The sequence below is a fragment of the Muscardinus avellanarius genome, assembly GCF_963383645.1.
Source record: "Muscardinus avellanarius genome assembly, chromosome: 1".
In the NCBI taxonomy this organism is placed as follows: domain Eukaryota; kingdom Metazoa; phylum Chordata; class Mammalia; order Rodentia; family Gliridae; genus Muscardinus; species Muscardinus avellanarius.
This window is the reverse complement of record NC_137786.1, coordinates 7,997,476-8,015,439: the sequence shown is the minus strand read 5'-3', so window position 1 is coordinate 8,015,439 and position 17,964 is coordinate 7,997,476. Positions and strand designations below refer to the sequence as shown.

Here is a 17,964-nt window from a genome sequence, read left to right as displayed (position 1 = left end):
GGCTGTTAGCGGGGCTCTTAAGCCCCACTTTTCTCGGTCGCCATCTTCCCGGAAGTCTCCAGAATGGACATTTTGATGACATTTATTCTGCCTCTCTATGAGCGAGGGAGATCTTTCTATCTTCCAAGGTTTTATTCAATGTCTTTCTCTAATATTCTATAATTTTCATTGAAGAGGTCTTTTACATCTTTGGTTAGGTTTATTCTTAGGTATATTATTGGTTTTGAGGCTAATTAAATGAAATTGTTTTCTGTATTTCTTTCTTTGTGAATTCATTGTTGGCATATAGAAAAGCTATTGATTTCTTTAGGTGGATTTCGCATCCCACTACTTTGCTGAATTGGTTACTTAGCTCCAGTAGTCTTCTGATTGAGATTTTTTTTCTAGAAGTAGAATCATGTCATCTGCAAACAAAGATAACTTCAATTCTTCTTTTCCTATTTGAATTTCTTTGATATCCTTCTCTTTTCTTACTCCTGTGGCCAGATTCTTTGTGTGTGTGTGTGTGGGTGGATGGGTGGAACCCAGGGGCCTTCTACCTCTGGGCTACACTCCCAGACCTATTTTATATTTTTATTTGGAAACAGGGTCTCTTGAGCCAGCTAAGGCTGGTTTCGAACCTGTGTGATCCTCCTGTCTCAGCCTCCCAAGCACATGGATTACAAGCGTGCACCATCATGCCCAGCCAGTGGCCAGATTCTTGAGGACTAGATTGAAAAGGAGTGGTGATAGTAGGCATCCTTCTCTTGTTCTTGATTTTAGAGGAAATTCTTGCAGGTTTTTTCCTGTTCAATATGATTTTGGCTTTAGATTTATTGTATATTGGCTTAATGATGTTGAGATATGTTCCTTATATTCCATTTTTCTGCAGTGTTTTTAACATAAATGGGTTTTGGATTTTGTTAAATAACTTTTCAGCATTTATTGATGTAATCATGTGATTTTTGTTCTCATTTCAATTTATGTGGTGAATACCATGTATTGACATGCATATGTTGGATCAGGCTTGCTTTCCTGGGATGAAACCAATTTGGTAATGGTGTACAATACTCTTGATCAGGTTTTGAATATGCATAGGTAGAACTTTGTTTAGAATTTTTGCATCTATGTTCATCAAAGATATTGAATTGTAATTTTTCTTGAAATATCTTTATTTGGTTTTGTTATCAATATATTGGCATCATAGAAGAAGTTTGGAAGAATTCCATCTCTTCCAATTTCCCAGAACAAGTTATAGTGTATTGGGTTTAGTTCTTCTCTAAAATTTTTGTAGACTTCATCTGGAAACCCACCCATCTGGGCCTGGGCTTTTTGTTGATGGGAGAAGTTTTATTGCTGCTTCTATGTATTTGCTTGCTCTTGGTTGTTTTAGGTTTTCTGTGTCCTCTTGGCTCAATTTAGGTAGGTTATATATGCTTAGAAATCCATCAATTTCTTGCATGTTTTCTAGTCTACTGGAGTATAAATTTTCAAAATATTTCTGATAATCCTTTTAATTTCCCCACTGTCTGTATTGGTGTCTCCTTTTTCATTTTTGATTTTAATAAATAGAATTGATTATGTCTTTCTTTTGATTAGGTTGGCCAGGGGTTTGTTGATCTTAAATCTTTTCAGAGAACCAGCTTTTTGTTTTTATAATCCTTTGTACTTTTTATTCTCGGTTTCATTTATTTATGCTCTAATTTTAATTATTTTCTGCCTTCTGTTGGCTTTGGAATTAGGCTGTTGCTGTTTTTCTAGGCCCTTGAGATATGTCATTAGGCTGTTTGACAACTTTCTGTTCTTTTTATGTGGGCACACAATGCTATAAACTTTTAACACTGCCTTCAAAGTGTCCCATAAATTTTGGTCTGTTGTGTCTCTAGTTTTGTTTAATTCCAGGAATTTTCTTATTTTTCCCCTTATTTCTGATCTTATCCACTCTTCATTAAAGAGTTTATCATTCAATCTCCATGTATTTATACAACTTATTTTTGTCTTCCTGTTGTTGATTTCTACTTTTATTCCTTTGTGATCTGAAAAGGTGCAGGTAATTATATCTTTTGAATTTTATGTTGCTTACATTGTGGCCCAGGATGTGATCTATTTTGGAGAAGGTTCCATGGCAGCTGAAAAGAATATGTATTCGGCTGTTGCTGCTTGAAATATTCTGTACATGTCTATTTAGGTATATTTGGTTTATAATTTTATCTAGTTCTGAAGAGTATTTACTCATCTTTTGCCTTGAAGATTGATCTAGTGGTGTGAGTTTTGTGTTAAAATCTCCCAATATTTGGGTCTTTGTGGGACCTGATGTCCTGAAGTTTGTTTTACAAGTGTGGGAACATGCACATTTGGGGTATAAACATTTACTATCATTATATTTTCTTGCTGGATTTTTCATGTTCTTAATAAGAAGTGCTCTGCTTTGTCTCTCTGAGTCTATTTTATTAGACATCAACATTGCTACCTCTGTTTATTTTTGGTCTCCACTGGCATGATATGTCCATTTTCACCCTTTCACTTTTAGCCTATGAATACCTTTGGCTCTAAAGTAAGTTTCTTGCAAGCAGCATATATTTGGATTATGATTTTTAATCCACATTGCCAGTCTATGTCTTTTAATTGGTGAGTTAAGTCCTTTGACATTCAGTGTCATTATTGAGATAATAATTTTTATTTTCTGTCATTTTGTGTTCTATATTCTGTTTGATGTAGTGTTATTTCTTCTTTATTTATTTTCCCCACTGATTGAATTAATCTCTTCTCTGCTTCTGAAATTTTCTTTTTTATGATTTATTTCTTTAAGTATTTTCTCTAGTGCTTGCTGAATTTGTTATGATTCTGTTTATCTTGAAACATTTTCATTTCTACATCAATCTTAAACAATAACCTTGCCTGGATATAGCAGTTTTGGTTGGAAGTTGTTTTCTTCCAGGGCCTGGATTACATAACACCTGTCTCTCCTGGCATTCGTATCTTATGTTATGAATTTTGGAGTGATTTTTATTGTTTTGCCCCTGAATGTCATCAGTTCTCACTGTTTTTAAGATTTTTTTCCTTAGTCTTTATGTTGGTCATCTTGATTATTTAGTGGCATGGGGAAGTCCTTCCTTTATCTTAATGGTGTTCTGTATGTCTTCAGTATGTACATGTCCAAGTCTTTATTCATGTTTGGAAAATTCTCTGAAATTATTCTCTGAAGAGATTTAGATACCCTTGGTTTGTGCCTCTATTCTCTGCAATGACTTTTGTCCATAACTTAGGATGTTTCCTATTGTCCCATACTTGTTGGATGTTTATATTTGGTTGTTGTAATGTCTTCTGTATACTGTCAACTGTTTCTTTGGTTTTGAAAAAAATGTCTCCTAACAGTGATATTCTATTTTTAATTTCATTTAATCTTCCAGAATTTCTTTCTGTTACTGTCTTTATTTCATTTTTTGACTCCTCTATTTTATTCCAGGCCTCTTTTTTATTCTTTCTTAAAGTCTCAATTTTCTCTTTCATTTCCTATATACTTACTGTGAGGCCTTTCATCATCTTGAAGATCAGAATTTGGAATTCTCCTTTTTGCATTTCTTGTATATTATTGTTTATTACTTCTCTGAGTTGTGGGGATTATTTTTTCACTGTTGCTCATTCTCATATTTTCAGAATTCTCAGTTTGTGTTTCTATTGTCTTGTCATCTTTTTTCTCTTTGTTTGTGAGTCATTGTTGATAGATGTTGTTCCAGATTGCTATTGGAAGAGATGATTCCAGCTGCTACTTACACATTGATATTAACCCTGAAGACTGTGTCTACTATCACCCCACTGTTGTTCTATCTGTAGATCATCAATACTGAGGTGCTCTGGAGTTCCTTTTGCCTACTGCTATGGTGGTGTTGATGGGTTTTAGTTGTTAAGGTCAGGTATTCTGTCTGACAACACCTTTATAAAAAGTCAGCTCAGCAGTGTGGGCATAATAGTTTGTGATCTATGCTTCTTTAAGCCTCAATATGTGGGCTGTTGAGCATTTCTTTCTATTTTCTGTAGTTAATCTTTATTGTCTTGTTGTTCTTTCATGTGGATCACCTCTCTGATCCAATCTTAGTTGGAGGGTTTTAAAGGTGACAGCAGGTTTATGTATGGGTAAGTAGTTGTTTTCTTTTTTTATTATTTTTTATTTTTTTATTGGTGCACTGTATTCATACATCATAATGGTATAAAAAAAACTTTTGTAGACATACATGCACACATCACCCAGTTAGCCCCTACCTGATCCCTACCATGTTCCCTCCCCATCCCTGCTTCCCATGCTTGGCTTAGTGTTTGACATCTAGTATTATAGCAATTCATCTAAAATTGACAATGATTATCTCACATAACAGTTTCATTTGTCTAATACCAAGCTTTTAATGACTTTTTTTTTTTTTTGGTGGTACTGGGGTTCCTGGAAGCCCTTCTACCTCTGGGATACACTCCCACTGGCTACACTCCCAGACCTATTTTTTAACTTTTTATTTGGAAACAGGGTCTCTTAAGCCAGCGTGGCTGGCTCCAAACCTGCGCGATCCTCCTGTCTCCGCCTCCCAAGCACAGGGATTACAAGCGTGCGCCACCACGCCCAGCCTTTTAATGACTTTAAGATAACATTTCAATATTTCTTTTTGTTTTCTTTCTTACCAGAGAAATTTTTTTTCTTTTTTTTTAGGTGAAACTATCACAGATTTATTTATTTATTTTTCAGAGAAAATCTATCCTAATATGGACTATGGACTTTAGATACACAAAATGATCTCAAAAAAGAACAAAGTTAGAAGATGTATATTTTCTGATTTCAAACCATATACAAACTACAATAATTGAAACAGTGTAGTACTGTTCTAAAGGCAGATATATAAACCATTGGAGTTAAATAAAAGCCTAGAGCTAAATTCTTCCCTATATTGTCAAGTTATTTTTGACAAGGTTTCCACGAACATTTGGTGGAGGAAATACTAATCTTTTAACTAAATATTGTTGAAAAATAATAATTACATGAAGAAGAATAAAATTGGACCCTTACCTAACACCATATACAAATTTTAACTCAAAATAGATAAAAGACCTAAATATAAATATCAAGACTATAAACTTTTAGAAGAAAATCTGGGTCATAAAACTTCATGATATTGAAATTGGCAGTGTTTTCTTGGATATGATTTCAATGGCACAGGCAACAGAAGGGTAAACAAACTCCCTAGAAAATAAAAAAAATTGAATATCCAAAGACAATGTAAACAGAGTTAAAAATTACTGATAGAATGGGATAAAATATTTCCAAATGCTATATCTGAAGGTATATTAATATTCCAACTAGAAATCCTAAGAATTAGCAACAATAAAAGCAAACAATACAATTTAGAAAAGGGTAAAAGACTAACATAAATAATGAATCTCCAAAGATAGCCAATCTTAGTTGTCTATTGGATGGAAAATCTTTTTTCTCTGGTTGTGGTGCATGTTACCTAATTCTTTGTAATTAATCCTTTTGAGTATTTTCTCTAGTGCTGGTTTTGAAGACATAAATTCCTTCAGTTTCTGTTTGTCATGGAAGCTTCTTATTTCCCCATCTAATTTGATAGAGAGTTTTGCTGGGTAGGAAATTTTTGGCTGGAAGTTGTTTTCTTTCAGAGTTTGGAATATGTTACTCCAAGCCCTTCTGGCTCTCATGACTTGGTTTGGGAAGTCTGGAGTGATTCTAATTGGTTTGCTTCTGAATGTCACTTGGCCCTTTGTTTTTGTTGCCTTTAAGATTCTCTGCTTGGCTTCCACATTGGTCATTTTGACAATTATGTGGCGTGGGGATCCTCTTCTCTGATCCTGTCTAAAGGGAGTTCCATAAGTTTCCTGGACCTGTGTATCGACCTCTTGCTCTATGTTTGGGAAATTTTCTGCTATTACTTCCTTAAAGAGATTATTGATCCCTTTGGTTTCACCTTCTTTTCCCTCCTCTATTCCAATTATTCTTAGGTTAGCTCTCTTAAAATGGGCCCATATTTCTTCAATGTCAGATTCCTGCTGTTGGATTTTTTTTTCTAAATTAGAAACTATGCATTCATTTTTGGAGTGATCATCTTCTAGGAGTGAGATTCTATTCTCCATGTGGTCTAATCAGTTGTTTATACTTTGAATTGAGGCCTTTACTTCACTGATTACATCCTTTATCTCTTTTTGGCTCTCTCTGAATTCTTTTCAAAACACCTCTATTACTTCTGCAGTTATTTTCTTGATTTGATCTTCTAGAAATCTCTGAATTTCTGTTTTATCAGGTTCTGATGTTGTGGGGTTGTGGGCATTCACTGCTCCATTGTTATTCCTCTTTCCCATGATTTCAGAAGTTTGTGCCTTCTCTGGGTTCTTCCCTTGGGTCACTATGACTTCACTTAAGGTGCTCTGGATCTCGATTCTGTGGTATCTCAGTCACCACTACTCCTTTACTGGGTTGTATCACAAAGTCTCAGACTCAGGGAGTCAATCGAAGCTGCTTTAGACCATGGGGGGGGGTGCCAGGCTGGGCATTCTCCTACATGGAGTTTTGACTATATTGTGATTTCTGGGATTTCTCCTCTAGGGGCTGCAATTTGACTCACTGTTGTTGAGTGCGCCGATGGAGCTGTAGTGGACTTGGTGAATTCTCTGCTGTTGCCCCGGTGGCAATATGGCACTTCTGTCATGCCCTCGGCCATGAGGCTGGCTTATTTCTTCTCTGTTTTTGAGCTCCGCTCTGAGTCCCTGCAGGGTGCGCTGAGTCCAGCCCCTGGGAACTTTAGTTGCTCCCTGCACCGAAAAATCTGCCGAATCCCACCCAGCTGATCCACAGCAGCTCACCTTGGCTCGCTGTCCACCGCTCCTCTCTGGAGCCTGGTGGGATGTTGAGTTCATTGGTCTGGTGCCGTCCGGTGAAGTTGCCACTGCCAACAGCAGTATGGCGCTGCTGCTGTGTCCTCAGCCGTGAGGCCAGTGTATCTCCTCTCTGGCTCTGGGCTCCGTTCTGAGTTCCCCTCTTCTCTGGAGCCTGGTGCTGGAAGGAAAGATGGTGTCCGCACGGCTCCATGCCGCGGCTCTGGCTGCAGCACTGCGGTCTGGTTTCTTTCTGGTGTCTCATTTTTTCAGCCCTCTTTTTCTCTGTCCCTTGTATTTACCTTTTTTGTTTCTCTGCTGATGGTGTTTTCTGGCTATGAAAGGCACTGATTTTGTGGTAATAGAGATTTGTTGTTAGCAGGGCTCGTAAGCCCTGCTTTTCTCCGTCGCCATCTTCCTGAAAGTCCAGTTGTTGTTTTCAATGGTGAGGGTTAGGTGAGGGGGGAAGGAGCTGGGGTGATGGTTACAGGAATAGTGAAAGTAGAGGATACATCCAGGTTGAGTAAGAGTTTAAGTATAATAAGTTAGTATCTGGTTGAGATCAGAGATAGTGAATATATAGTAGGATTCGTGTAGTCAACTTAGAGTATTTAGGCATAGTGATATGAAATAGATTGAATAGACTGAATAGAAGACAAGGAGATACAGAAATAAAAAAATAACTTTTGAGAGAAGAGAGTTGATAGGATAAAGGGAGGAAGCTTGTAAAAGGAATGGGTGAGGAAGCAAACAAACATGCAGTAAATAACAAAACAACCAGCCAACTAACAATAGCAACAATAAAAAACAAAAATAAAAACATTAATACCAATGAAAAAAGCGATGCTTCAAATATACACATTAAGAGCTGAGTTAACCTCTGCAGTCCTCCTGGTTCTGTGTAGATACTTTCAGCCATATAATGTCTGCTAACTATAGTAGGTTCTGGGACATGTTCCAACATTTCTCATTTGCTCAATAACCTATTGTCAGTTGTCAGACTCACTTTTTGAGTGCCTGTGCCCCTTTCTCACTCTCACCACTTTGCACTCAGGTTTCAGGACTGTAGGTGTATAAATGGGCTCCATGAAAAGGCAGGGTTCTGAACTTTCCTGGGCTTGCACTTCCCTGCCCTTACTGGTGGAGGGTGTAATCTTGGAGTAATCTCTGTGATCCCTTGTAGGTACTGCATCCTGAGTACTATGGGCCTCTCCTGTGTCTCTGTAGGTTATAGCCTGACTAAATAAGAGTAAACTGCCAAATCCTAGCCCATGGGGGACTCCAGGTCATCTCTGGTTGGTTGTCCTGTGAAAAACTAGTTACCTTACTGGAGGGCACAGTGTGCTGCTGTAGGTGCAGGATTCTGGCGAGCACATGGGCTTTTGGATCTTTTTTCCCCTTGTCCCTGAAGTGTGGTGCTGGTTACTTATGATGTTGGAGTTCTGTAGCCACTCACTTCACTTCAAGTCCTTGGCTTTCTTGCTGAGGATTTCTTGGGGCTGTAGAGCTGGCAGACATGGCTCCAGCGGGAGGCCCAAAATGGCACAGGCTCCGCATAAGTGGTGTTCACCAGGTCAGTCATGCATTCAGACTCTGCTATCTCATGTTCTGACGGCTGGATTTTATTCCGCCAAGTTTCTCTTTTTGTGTTTTTGTTTGTATGTATCTTTGCTGTTTTGCTTTTCTTGTCAAGAAGCTGTCTTCTTGGTAGTTGATTTTCACTTGTTACATCTACTGAGATGTGCTGTGTCCCACAGTCGCCATTTTCTTCATTCCTATGCTACTTATTTGTGTTAAATATTTTCTAATTGATTATTTTAATGGCTGAGAAATATTTTATTAAGCTGATGTAGCACAATACCCAGAAATAGTGACAGTTAGTAAATATTTGTTGAAAAGTGAATTAATACATTTACTTTTCAGCCAGGTGTGGTGGAACATGCCTGTAATCCCCATGCTTGGGAGGCAGAGACAGGAGGATCGCACTGGTTTGGAGCCAGCCTCGCTGGCTTAAGAGACCCTGTTTCCACATAAAAAAGTTTAAAAATAGGTCTGGGAGTGTATCCTGGAGGTAGAAGGGCTTCCAGGAACCCCAGTAGCACACACACAAAAAAATACATTTACTTTTCTATTTCATTATTTGAGGGTGTTTGCTCGAGTGAGTGTGAGTGTGTGTGTGTGTGTGTGTGTGTGTGTGTGTGTGTGTGTGTGTTTTACTGGGTATTGAACCCAGGGGCATTCAACCTCTAAGTTACATCCCCAGTCCTATTTTACTTTCTATTTTGAAACAGGGTCTCCTGAGTTACCATAGTTTGATTGCCTCAAACCTGAGATCATCCTGTCTTAGCCTCCCAAGTACGTGGATGAAAGATGTGTGCCTCCACATGCAGCTGCTTCCACTTTTACTATCGCAGATAATGTTAAGGGACATTTTTGTGCACTTTTCATACTTTTTATAATTCAATTAGAAAAAATTCTGAGAATGAAGATTATTAGGTCAGTGGATGAGAAATGTATTGGCAAATTCTTTTGTTGGGATGGTGCAGATTTGCATTTCTCCTAGAAACGTGCCAGTGTTCTGGGTTTTTTTTTTTATGTTGAACAACATGGCTGGTTAATGTCAGTTTTCCTTCCTTCTTCCCTTCCTTTTTTCCTTTCTTCCTTCCTTTCTTCATTTAATTTATTTATTTATTTATTTTGAGACAGTGTTTCCATAAACTGCTCAGACTGGCCTGGAACTTGAGATTCTTTCTGAGCCTCCTAAGTAGCCGGGATTATAGGCATGTGCCACCACACTCATCCTCTCCCCCTCCTCCTCCTCTTCCTTCTCCTCCTTCTTCATCTTCTTTATCTCTTTGTCTTCAAATCTACTAATTTAATAGGTACCAAAAGTGAGAATTTTATTTGTAAATCTCTCTTTTAAAATAATTGTTGAAGAACCAGGTGTGGTGGCACATGCTTGTAATCCCAGTACTTGGGGGGTTGAAACCGACAGATTTCAGGTTCAAGGACAGCCTCGGCAAGTAATGAGACTCATCAACCTAGTGAGACCCTGTTTCCAAATAAGAAATAAAAAAAACAGTCTACGTGTTTAGCTCAAAGGTAGAATGCCTCTGAGTTCAATTCCCAGTTCCACAAAAAATAAAATAAAATAATTGTTGAAGTCCTGCAGGATGGAGCACACCCGTAATCCTAGTACTTGGGAGGCTGAAATTAGAGGATCACAGGTTTGGAACCAGTGCACAGTAACTTAGTAAGACCCTATTTTAAGAAAAAGTGGGATTGTGTGTAGCTCCGAGGTAGAATACCCCTCTACCTAGTACCAACAATAAATAAATAATTATGAAGTACCTTTTACTTTTTCATCTTCATTTACAAAAAAGTGAAATGGGGTGTGTGGAAAAACTAGTAGGTAGCTCAAGGGGATGTTTTCTGGAGACCAGAGATAGGAAGAGAGATTGAGGAGACCTGATCATCACTGCTGAGGCTGAGAGGAAGGACAGGTAGGACTGAGGGCCTTTGGCTGCAGCTCCCCTTGACCCGGTGTTCCCATAGTCTAGCACTTGGTAAATGCAGCAAAGGTCTATCCCACAGACAGCCTGGTTAGTTCCACCTAGCATTTGCAGGCAATGTTGATAGTGTGGAGAATGGTTAAGTCCCAAAATGGAGATAACAAGACCCTGGAGAAGGCTAGCCTCGCCTGCATAAACAGCTCATTCCTGGGAACTTCCCATCCACTTAGCAGTGATTCCTGTCTCTTCAGACTGTTCTTTCTGTGGCTCGCTCATGTTTTCCCGGGCCTAGGTCAACATTTTCTTCTTGGATTAAACTAAGAGAGATTCCCAGGGGAAGTGAAGGAGTCCTTTCCCTCGTTGTTGTAGAGCAGGTCTTTCTACTTTAATACTGTGCACATTTGGGGCCACATAGTTGTTTGTGTTGAGGGGAGCAGCGACAGGGGCTGTCCTGAGCCCGGCAGGGTGCTAACAACATCCAGTGCCATCTAGATGCCAGTGGTGTCTTTCCCAGCTGTAAAAACAAAGACTGTCCTCAGACAACACCAAATGTCCCCAGGAAGCAAAAATATCCTCCTCGCCCCATCAATTGAGAGCAACCGTGATAGAGGAACTCCTGTGTTTCACTTTACAAATGGACCAATAAGTATATAGACAAGCAATTTTGCAATTTAAAAGTAATCCGTGGCCATTGTGCTAATCATACCATCACATAATAGGACATCAAGCTTCTGTTAATATCTCTTTCCAGATAAAACTCTGAATTGTGTTATTTGACACAGTTACGTTCACTCTTTGTCTTTCTCTCTGACTTCCTGTTCTGAACCACATTTATTACCCCTCAGAGCAGTTGCTCTGTCTCAGGAGTGCTGAGATTCCACTGTACTGAGTGCGTTCACATGTGTTCTGAAAATATCCATTGGGTTGAAGACATTTATGAGCACAAAATTCACAGTTGCATTTGGCCAGAGATCACGAGAGGATTCCAGTTCTGTGGGATTCAGAAGTAGAAGCCAGGTATAGTGGTGCATGCCTGCAATTTCAGTACTTGGGAGGTTGAGGTGAAGAATGGCAGGTTGAAGGCCAGTCTCAGCGTCTTATAAAGACCCTCAGCAACTTAGTGAGACCCTGTTTCAAAAATAAACGGAGGGGCTGGTTTGTAGTTTAGAGGTTGAATGCCCCAGGTTTTATCCCCAGCACCAGGTGATGGGATGAGGGATTGGACCCCTTCCTTTTATTTGTGGCCACACCTAAGGAGAGTTCTGGGGTTTTCCTTGTTATGTAATTTTTCTTTAATCAGTGCTGTGTATACAGTGAGGTTAAAGGTGATAGTAACATAACCCGCACAGAGCACTTGGCAAGTTTCCCTTTGCATCCACTCCGCTTCCTCTTCTTCCTCATATGTGATACTGAAATAGATATTCATAACTTCCTATATGGTTTTAGCATTTTTGGAATGACTTTTGAATTGATTTTTTGTTTGATTCTCTGGGTGACTTTCTGGGGCACAGAAAATGGAGGCGACTTCAGAGAGTGAGGAAAGGCGGGAAGCTCGGGTTCCATAGCCCATGCCCGTCTGCAGGGAGGGGCACTGGGCGCCAGACAGCCTTCCAAAGGGAGTGCACGAGTGTCTCCAGCAGGGCCATCCATCACTTCTTCAGACACAGGAGGGGAAAGGTCAAGCCATAAGTTGGGGCTATCCTTCATCCTCCCTCCATGTGTATTTTGGGGCCTCTCCGAGGCCTGGGGTCAGCCCCACTGAGGACAGCTTGCAGAAAAAAGAGGCTCACTTGAATTTACTCTACATGAGACTGATGACTCTGGAGAGGCGCTTTTACCCTGCAGGGAGGGCAAGGGTAACTACGGGCACTGGAGTGCCAGGGGTGCTCCTCTCATGAGGAGTATCAGTGCAATGGGGGTACCAGTGTGCAAGGAATGCAGGCAGCAGGCATGCACAAGAAAGGCTAGTGCAGTGAGAAGCTCAAGTGTAACAGAGTGACTTTGTTTTAAATTTCCTTCTCACCAGATTGCTAATGGGCCTAGGGTTGCCAGCTGGGTTAAAATGCAAATATAAATCTTTATCAGCAGAAAAGTAAATTGAGTATTTGTAGAATTTGGGGACAGGAGAGGTCATTATGTGATGGATGCTAGAGCTAGCAGCTTCAAAGATCTGATCACACAACAATTTTAAGATATCTCTATAGGTAAAGGACCTCTTGGTAAATATTAGAAAAATTGGGAAACTCTCACAACACATATAACAGAGCTTATATTAATAAAGCAAGAACTCTCAAAAGCAACAAGAAAAGACAGTGTGTGCTGTAGAGGAGGCAAAAGATATGAACTAGGCAATTCCAAATAGACCACTGAGTGCTTGAAGTTTAGTAACAAAAATATAGAATAAGGCAGTTAAGTACAGATAGGCAGAACCATAGTTCAGTTGCAGATGACAAAATGAAAGAATATGAAGTACACAGTGCTGATTACAGTGTGGGGTGAAAACTCACACTGGGGATGGGGATTTTTAAATAAGGACTTCTACAGAACTATTTGCCAATATAGCTAGAGAGTTGAAACTTGAATTCTTTGACCTCACAATACCATATCCAAGAGTCTAGTATTAAGAAATAATGAGATAAGTACCCAAAATGTAAATTTGGAGAACTTCCTTACAAAGTTGTGTGTGAATGCAAAAATGTTGACAAACCTAAAAGACCAGGAAAGTGTTTAAATAATTAAAATATAACCATACAATACGGTATTCACTCATTTAAAATATGAATATTGCTATGAGAATGCTTATAAAACATTAAGTGCAATAGTTAGCTTAAAATGCAACCAGACATCATAGCATACAATAGTTACATTTATGTGTCCTTACATAAATGCATAGAAAACTGGATTAGTATATTCTAAAATATTAGCAATGCCTATCTATAGATTTACAATATAAAATGACTTGATTTCTTCTACCCTTTATGTGTTTTCTAATATCTAATTTTTTATTTTTTTATTTTTATTTGTTTATTTATTTATTTATTTTTTATTGGTGCACTGTATTCATACAACATAGTAGGATACATACTTTTGTAGACATACATGCACACTTTTCCCAGTCAGCCCCCACCCAATCCCCACCCCATTCTCTCCCTATCCCTCCCTCCCATGCTTGACTTAGTAGTTGACATCTAGTATTATGGCAATTTATCTAAAATTAAAAATTATAATCTCACATAACAGTTTCATTTGTCTGATACCAAGCTTTTGATGACTTAAAGATAACATTTCAATATTTCTTTTTGCTTTCTTTCTTACCAGAGAATCTATTTTTTTCTATTTTTTAGGTGAAACTATCATATATTTATATATTTATTTTTCAGAAAAAAATCTATCCTAATATGGAATATGGACTCTAGGTACCCAAAACGATCTTGAAAAAGAACAAAGCTAGAAGATATATATTTTCTTATTTCAAACCATATAAAGCTACAATAATTGACACAGTGTAGTACTATTCTAAAGGCAGATATATAAACCATTGGAGTTAAATAAAAGCCTAGAGCTAAATTCTTCCCTATATTGTCAAGTTATTTTTGACAAGGTTTCCACGAATATTTGGTGGTGGAAATATTAATCTTTTAACTAAATATTGTTAAAAAATAATAAATACATGGAAAAGAATAAAATTGGACCCTTACCTAATCCCATATACAAATATTAACTCAAAATAGATAAAAGACCTACATATAAATCTTAAGACTATAAACTTTTAGGAGAAAATCTGGGTCATTAAACCTCACAACATTGAAATTGGCAGTGATTTCTTGGTTATGATTTCAATGGCACAGGCAACAGAAGCGTATACAAACTCCCTAAAAAATAAAAAAAATATTTTATATTCAAAGACAATGTAAACAGAGTTAACAGTTACTAATAGAATGGGATAAAATATTTCCAATTGCTATATCTGAAGGTATATTAATATTCCAACTAGAAATCCTAAAAATTAACAACAATAAAGGCAAACAATACCCTTTAGAGATAGGTAAAAGACTAACATAAATAATGAATCTCCACAGATAACCAATCTTAGTTGTCTGTTGGATGGAAAATCTTGATTCTCTAGTTCTGGTGTGTGTTATCTATTTCTTCTTTGTAGTTAATCTCTTTGAGTATTTTCTCTAGTGCTGGTTTTGAAGACATAAATTCCTTCAGTTTCTGTTTGTCATGGAAGCTTCTTATTTCTCCATCTAATTTGATAGAAAGTTTTGCTGGGTAGGAAATTTTTGGCTGGAAGTTGTTTTCTTTCAGAGTTTGGAATATGTTACTCCAAGCCCTTCTGGCTCTCATGACTTGGTTTGGGAAGTCTGGAGTGATTCTAATTGGTTTGCCTCTCAATGTCACTTGGCCCTTTGCTTTTGTTGCCTTTAAGATTCTCTGCTTGGCTTCCACATTGGTCATTTTGACAATTATGTGGCGTGGGGATCCTCTTCTCCGATCCTGTCTAAAGGGAGTTCTATAAGTTTCCTGGACCTGTGTATCGACCTCTTGCTCTATGTCTGGAAAATTTTCTGCTATTACTTCCTTGAAGAGATTGTTGATCCCTTTGGTTTCACTTTCTTTTCCCTCCTCTATTCCAATTATTCTTAGGTTAGCTCTCTTAAAATGGGCCCATATTTCTTCAATATCAGATTCCTGCTGTCGGATACTTTTTTCTAGATTAGAAACTATGCGTTCATTTTTGGATTGCTCATCTTCTAAGAGCGAGATTCTGTTCTCCATGTGTTCTAATCGGTTGTTTGTGCTTTGAATTGAGTCCTTTACTTCATTAATTGCATCCTTTATCTCTTTTTGGCTCTCTCTGAGTTCTTTTCGAAGCACCTCTATTATTTCTACAGTTATTTTCCTGATTTGATCTTCTAGAAATCTCTGATTTTCTGTTTTATCAGGTTCTGATGTTGTGGGGTTGTGGGCATTTATTGCTCCAGTATTATTCCTCTTTCCCATGATTTCGGATGTTTGTGCCTTCTCTGGGTTCTTCCCTTGGGTCACTATGACTTCACTTAAGGTGCTCTGGATCTCAAGTCTGTAGTATCTCAGACCCCACTACTCCTTTACTGGGTTTTATCACAGAGTCTCCGACCCAGAGAGTCGATAGAGGCTGCTTTAGACTGTGGGGGGTGCCAGGTTGCACGTTCTCCTATGGTGTGATATCACTGCCACAGCCCCTCCCCCACTGGGTCAAGACCCAGGGAGTACAGTACTGGGATTTCTCCTCTGTGGCCCGCAATTTGACTCACTGTTCTTGAGTGCGCAGATGTAGCTGTACTGGCCTCGCTGAATTCGGTGCTGCTGCCGCCGGTGGCAATATGGCGCTGCTCTCTAATTTTTTTATAAATGATATGTATTGCTCATGCAACTAACTAATAATAAATATAGTGGAAAGAGAGAGGGAGAGAGAGAAGGAGAGGGAGAGAGAGAGAGAGAGAGAGAGAGAGAGAGAGAGAGAGAGAGAGAGAGAGAGAGAGGAAGAGAGAGCGCTCATCTAACCATAGATAATTGTTTTCTGCCACTTGTTCAACTCTGGGGCGACTTGCCTGGTCAGAGACCCTCCACATGCCTTCTCACCCTAAGCCTATGTTGTGAACTCTTGCCTGCCCCTTCCCTTCTTCTTAGCAGGGTCCAAATCCAGTGTTCACTCTAGCTCACCTTTCCCTGGTGGATCCTGCTTTTCTGGGCTTCTGAGCCCAAACAGAACAAATTCTAAGAAGCAGAATCAGATGCAGGAGAGGCCATCACATAGCAGTGGTGGTCATAGGTCCATATATAAAATTGGCTCTTTCCACTCCCGCTCCAAACCCTCTGCTGCCTGGCTCTCTCATTTTCAAGGTAAAATGATATACTCCCTATAGTTTGCAAGATCTCATGAAAGCTGAGCCCTGGAGCTCTGAATCCACCCCTCACCCCTAACTCCCTTTTTCTTCCTTCATCTGAAGAACCCACAGTGGCTCAGAGGACATACAAGCCCTCCTGCCTCAGGGCCTTTGCATGTGGTTTTCCTTTGCCCAGAACATGGGCAGTTTGGTTCTTTCAGGCCCTGATGTCACCTCGATGGAGAGTTCTTTTCCCATCCTTTCCTCATTCATCATCTCCCATGTCCTCACCTACCTTAATTTCTCTTTGTAGCAACAAGTGCTACCTGCCAATATGTTATTCATTCATTTGTTCTTTTCTTCTCACGTAGAACAAAAGCTCTTTGGGGACAGAGACTGTACCTTCGTCCCTGCTGTGGCTCCTGTTCTAAAGAGCATCCCATCTACATTTACTGGCAGGAAGAGAGAAAAGGATGATAGTGAAGATGTAATCAGAAGGCAAAGAAAGTCTATGTCAGCAAAACCTGGTTTTTAGAAAACCTCCTCACATACACTACTGACAAAACTGATTCAATAAAAAGACACAGTTATAAATTATATTAACAATGATAAATAAGACAAAATTTCTAAGATAAAATGTCTCAAAAATCATAAGGAGATGCCCGGACCAACTTTATACCAGTAAATTGGGAGGTTTTGCAGATGGTGTGGGCAGGGTTCTGCCTTTCCCAGACGTGCCCCATTCTAGGTCTCCTATCCTGTAGGGTCAGAGGCCTTCCTAACCCACTTAAGGAAGAAAGAATACAGAATTTGATCAAAACAGAAGGAAAAACCCTATGCAGACTTATTTTATTTTATTTATTATTTTTTTTGGTGGTACTGGGGGGTGGAACCCAGAGGCTTTCTACCTCCGGGCTATACTCCCAGACCTTTTTTTTATATTTTATTTGGAAACAGGGTCTCACTAAGTTGCTGAGAGCCTCACTAAGTAGCTGAGGCTGGCTTCAAACCCATGTGATCCTCCTGTCTCAGCCTCCCAAGCGCGGGGATTACAAGCGTGCGCCACCACACCCGACTACCTATGCAGATTTAAATGCTAAAAAGCTACCAAAACCCCAGCCTCTTGCATTCAGAAAAGCCATAGATCTTGTTCTGATTAGTAGGCACAGACTGTTTGACACTGCTCCTCTGTAAAACTCATTTCTCTCTTAATTTTTTTATCTTTTTCCTACATGTCTCTTCTTCTGACAACAATTTTTAATATCATCTTGTATAGAATGGAAAACTAATTTCACTTTTCTTGTAGCAAGGTGAACTGAAATTTTTGTTCCTGAGAGTTTAGGAAAGCTTCTTTTAGTATACCTATCACAATTGGCAATGCCACAACAGTGACTTTTATAAAATTTATGATCAGTGGGGTTTTATTTTGGGGGAAAATGGGTTGGGGACAGGTGCAGAATCAAAAGAAGCCTTTGGAGCCTCTGGTGTTTCTTCAGGGGCTGGTGTGGGGGCAGGATTAGGCCAGTTCTCAAAGCCCTCAGTCTCTTGTTTGGCCACCCAAAGATATAGCCTCAGATGTGGGTCTGGCTCCATCCCTCCCTCCCTTTCTTATCTTCCATTCTTCCAGCATTGGTCCATCCCAAGCAAGGAGAAGTGAAGAGGACAACAGGATGGGTCAGGATGCTTCCCAAGTTCACAAAGGGTATACTAACCCCAGAATTGCAGAGATAAAG

The 17,964-nt window shown here is 39.2% G+C and overlaps 1 protein-coding gene across 1 annotated transcript in view; it reads left to right on the top strand.

The window, feature by feature from the left end:
• TAS2R1 (taste 2 receptor member 1) overlaps nucleotides 1-17,964 on the top strand; it is a gene marked incomplete at both ends in the record, with an annotated part of 44,813 nt that overhangs the window by 14,718 nt on the left and 12,131 nt on the right. Inside the window, one exon of the mRNA XM_080698279.1 lies at nucleotides 16,603-16,718. Within this exon, the coding sequence (XP_080554405.1) occupies nucleotides 16,603-16,718 (116 nt within the window). The remainder of the gene's footprint in view (nucleotides 1-16,602; nucleotides 16,719-17,964) is intronic.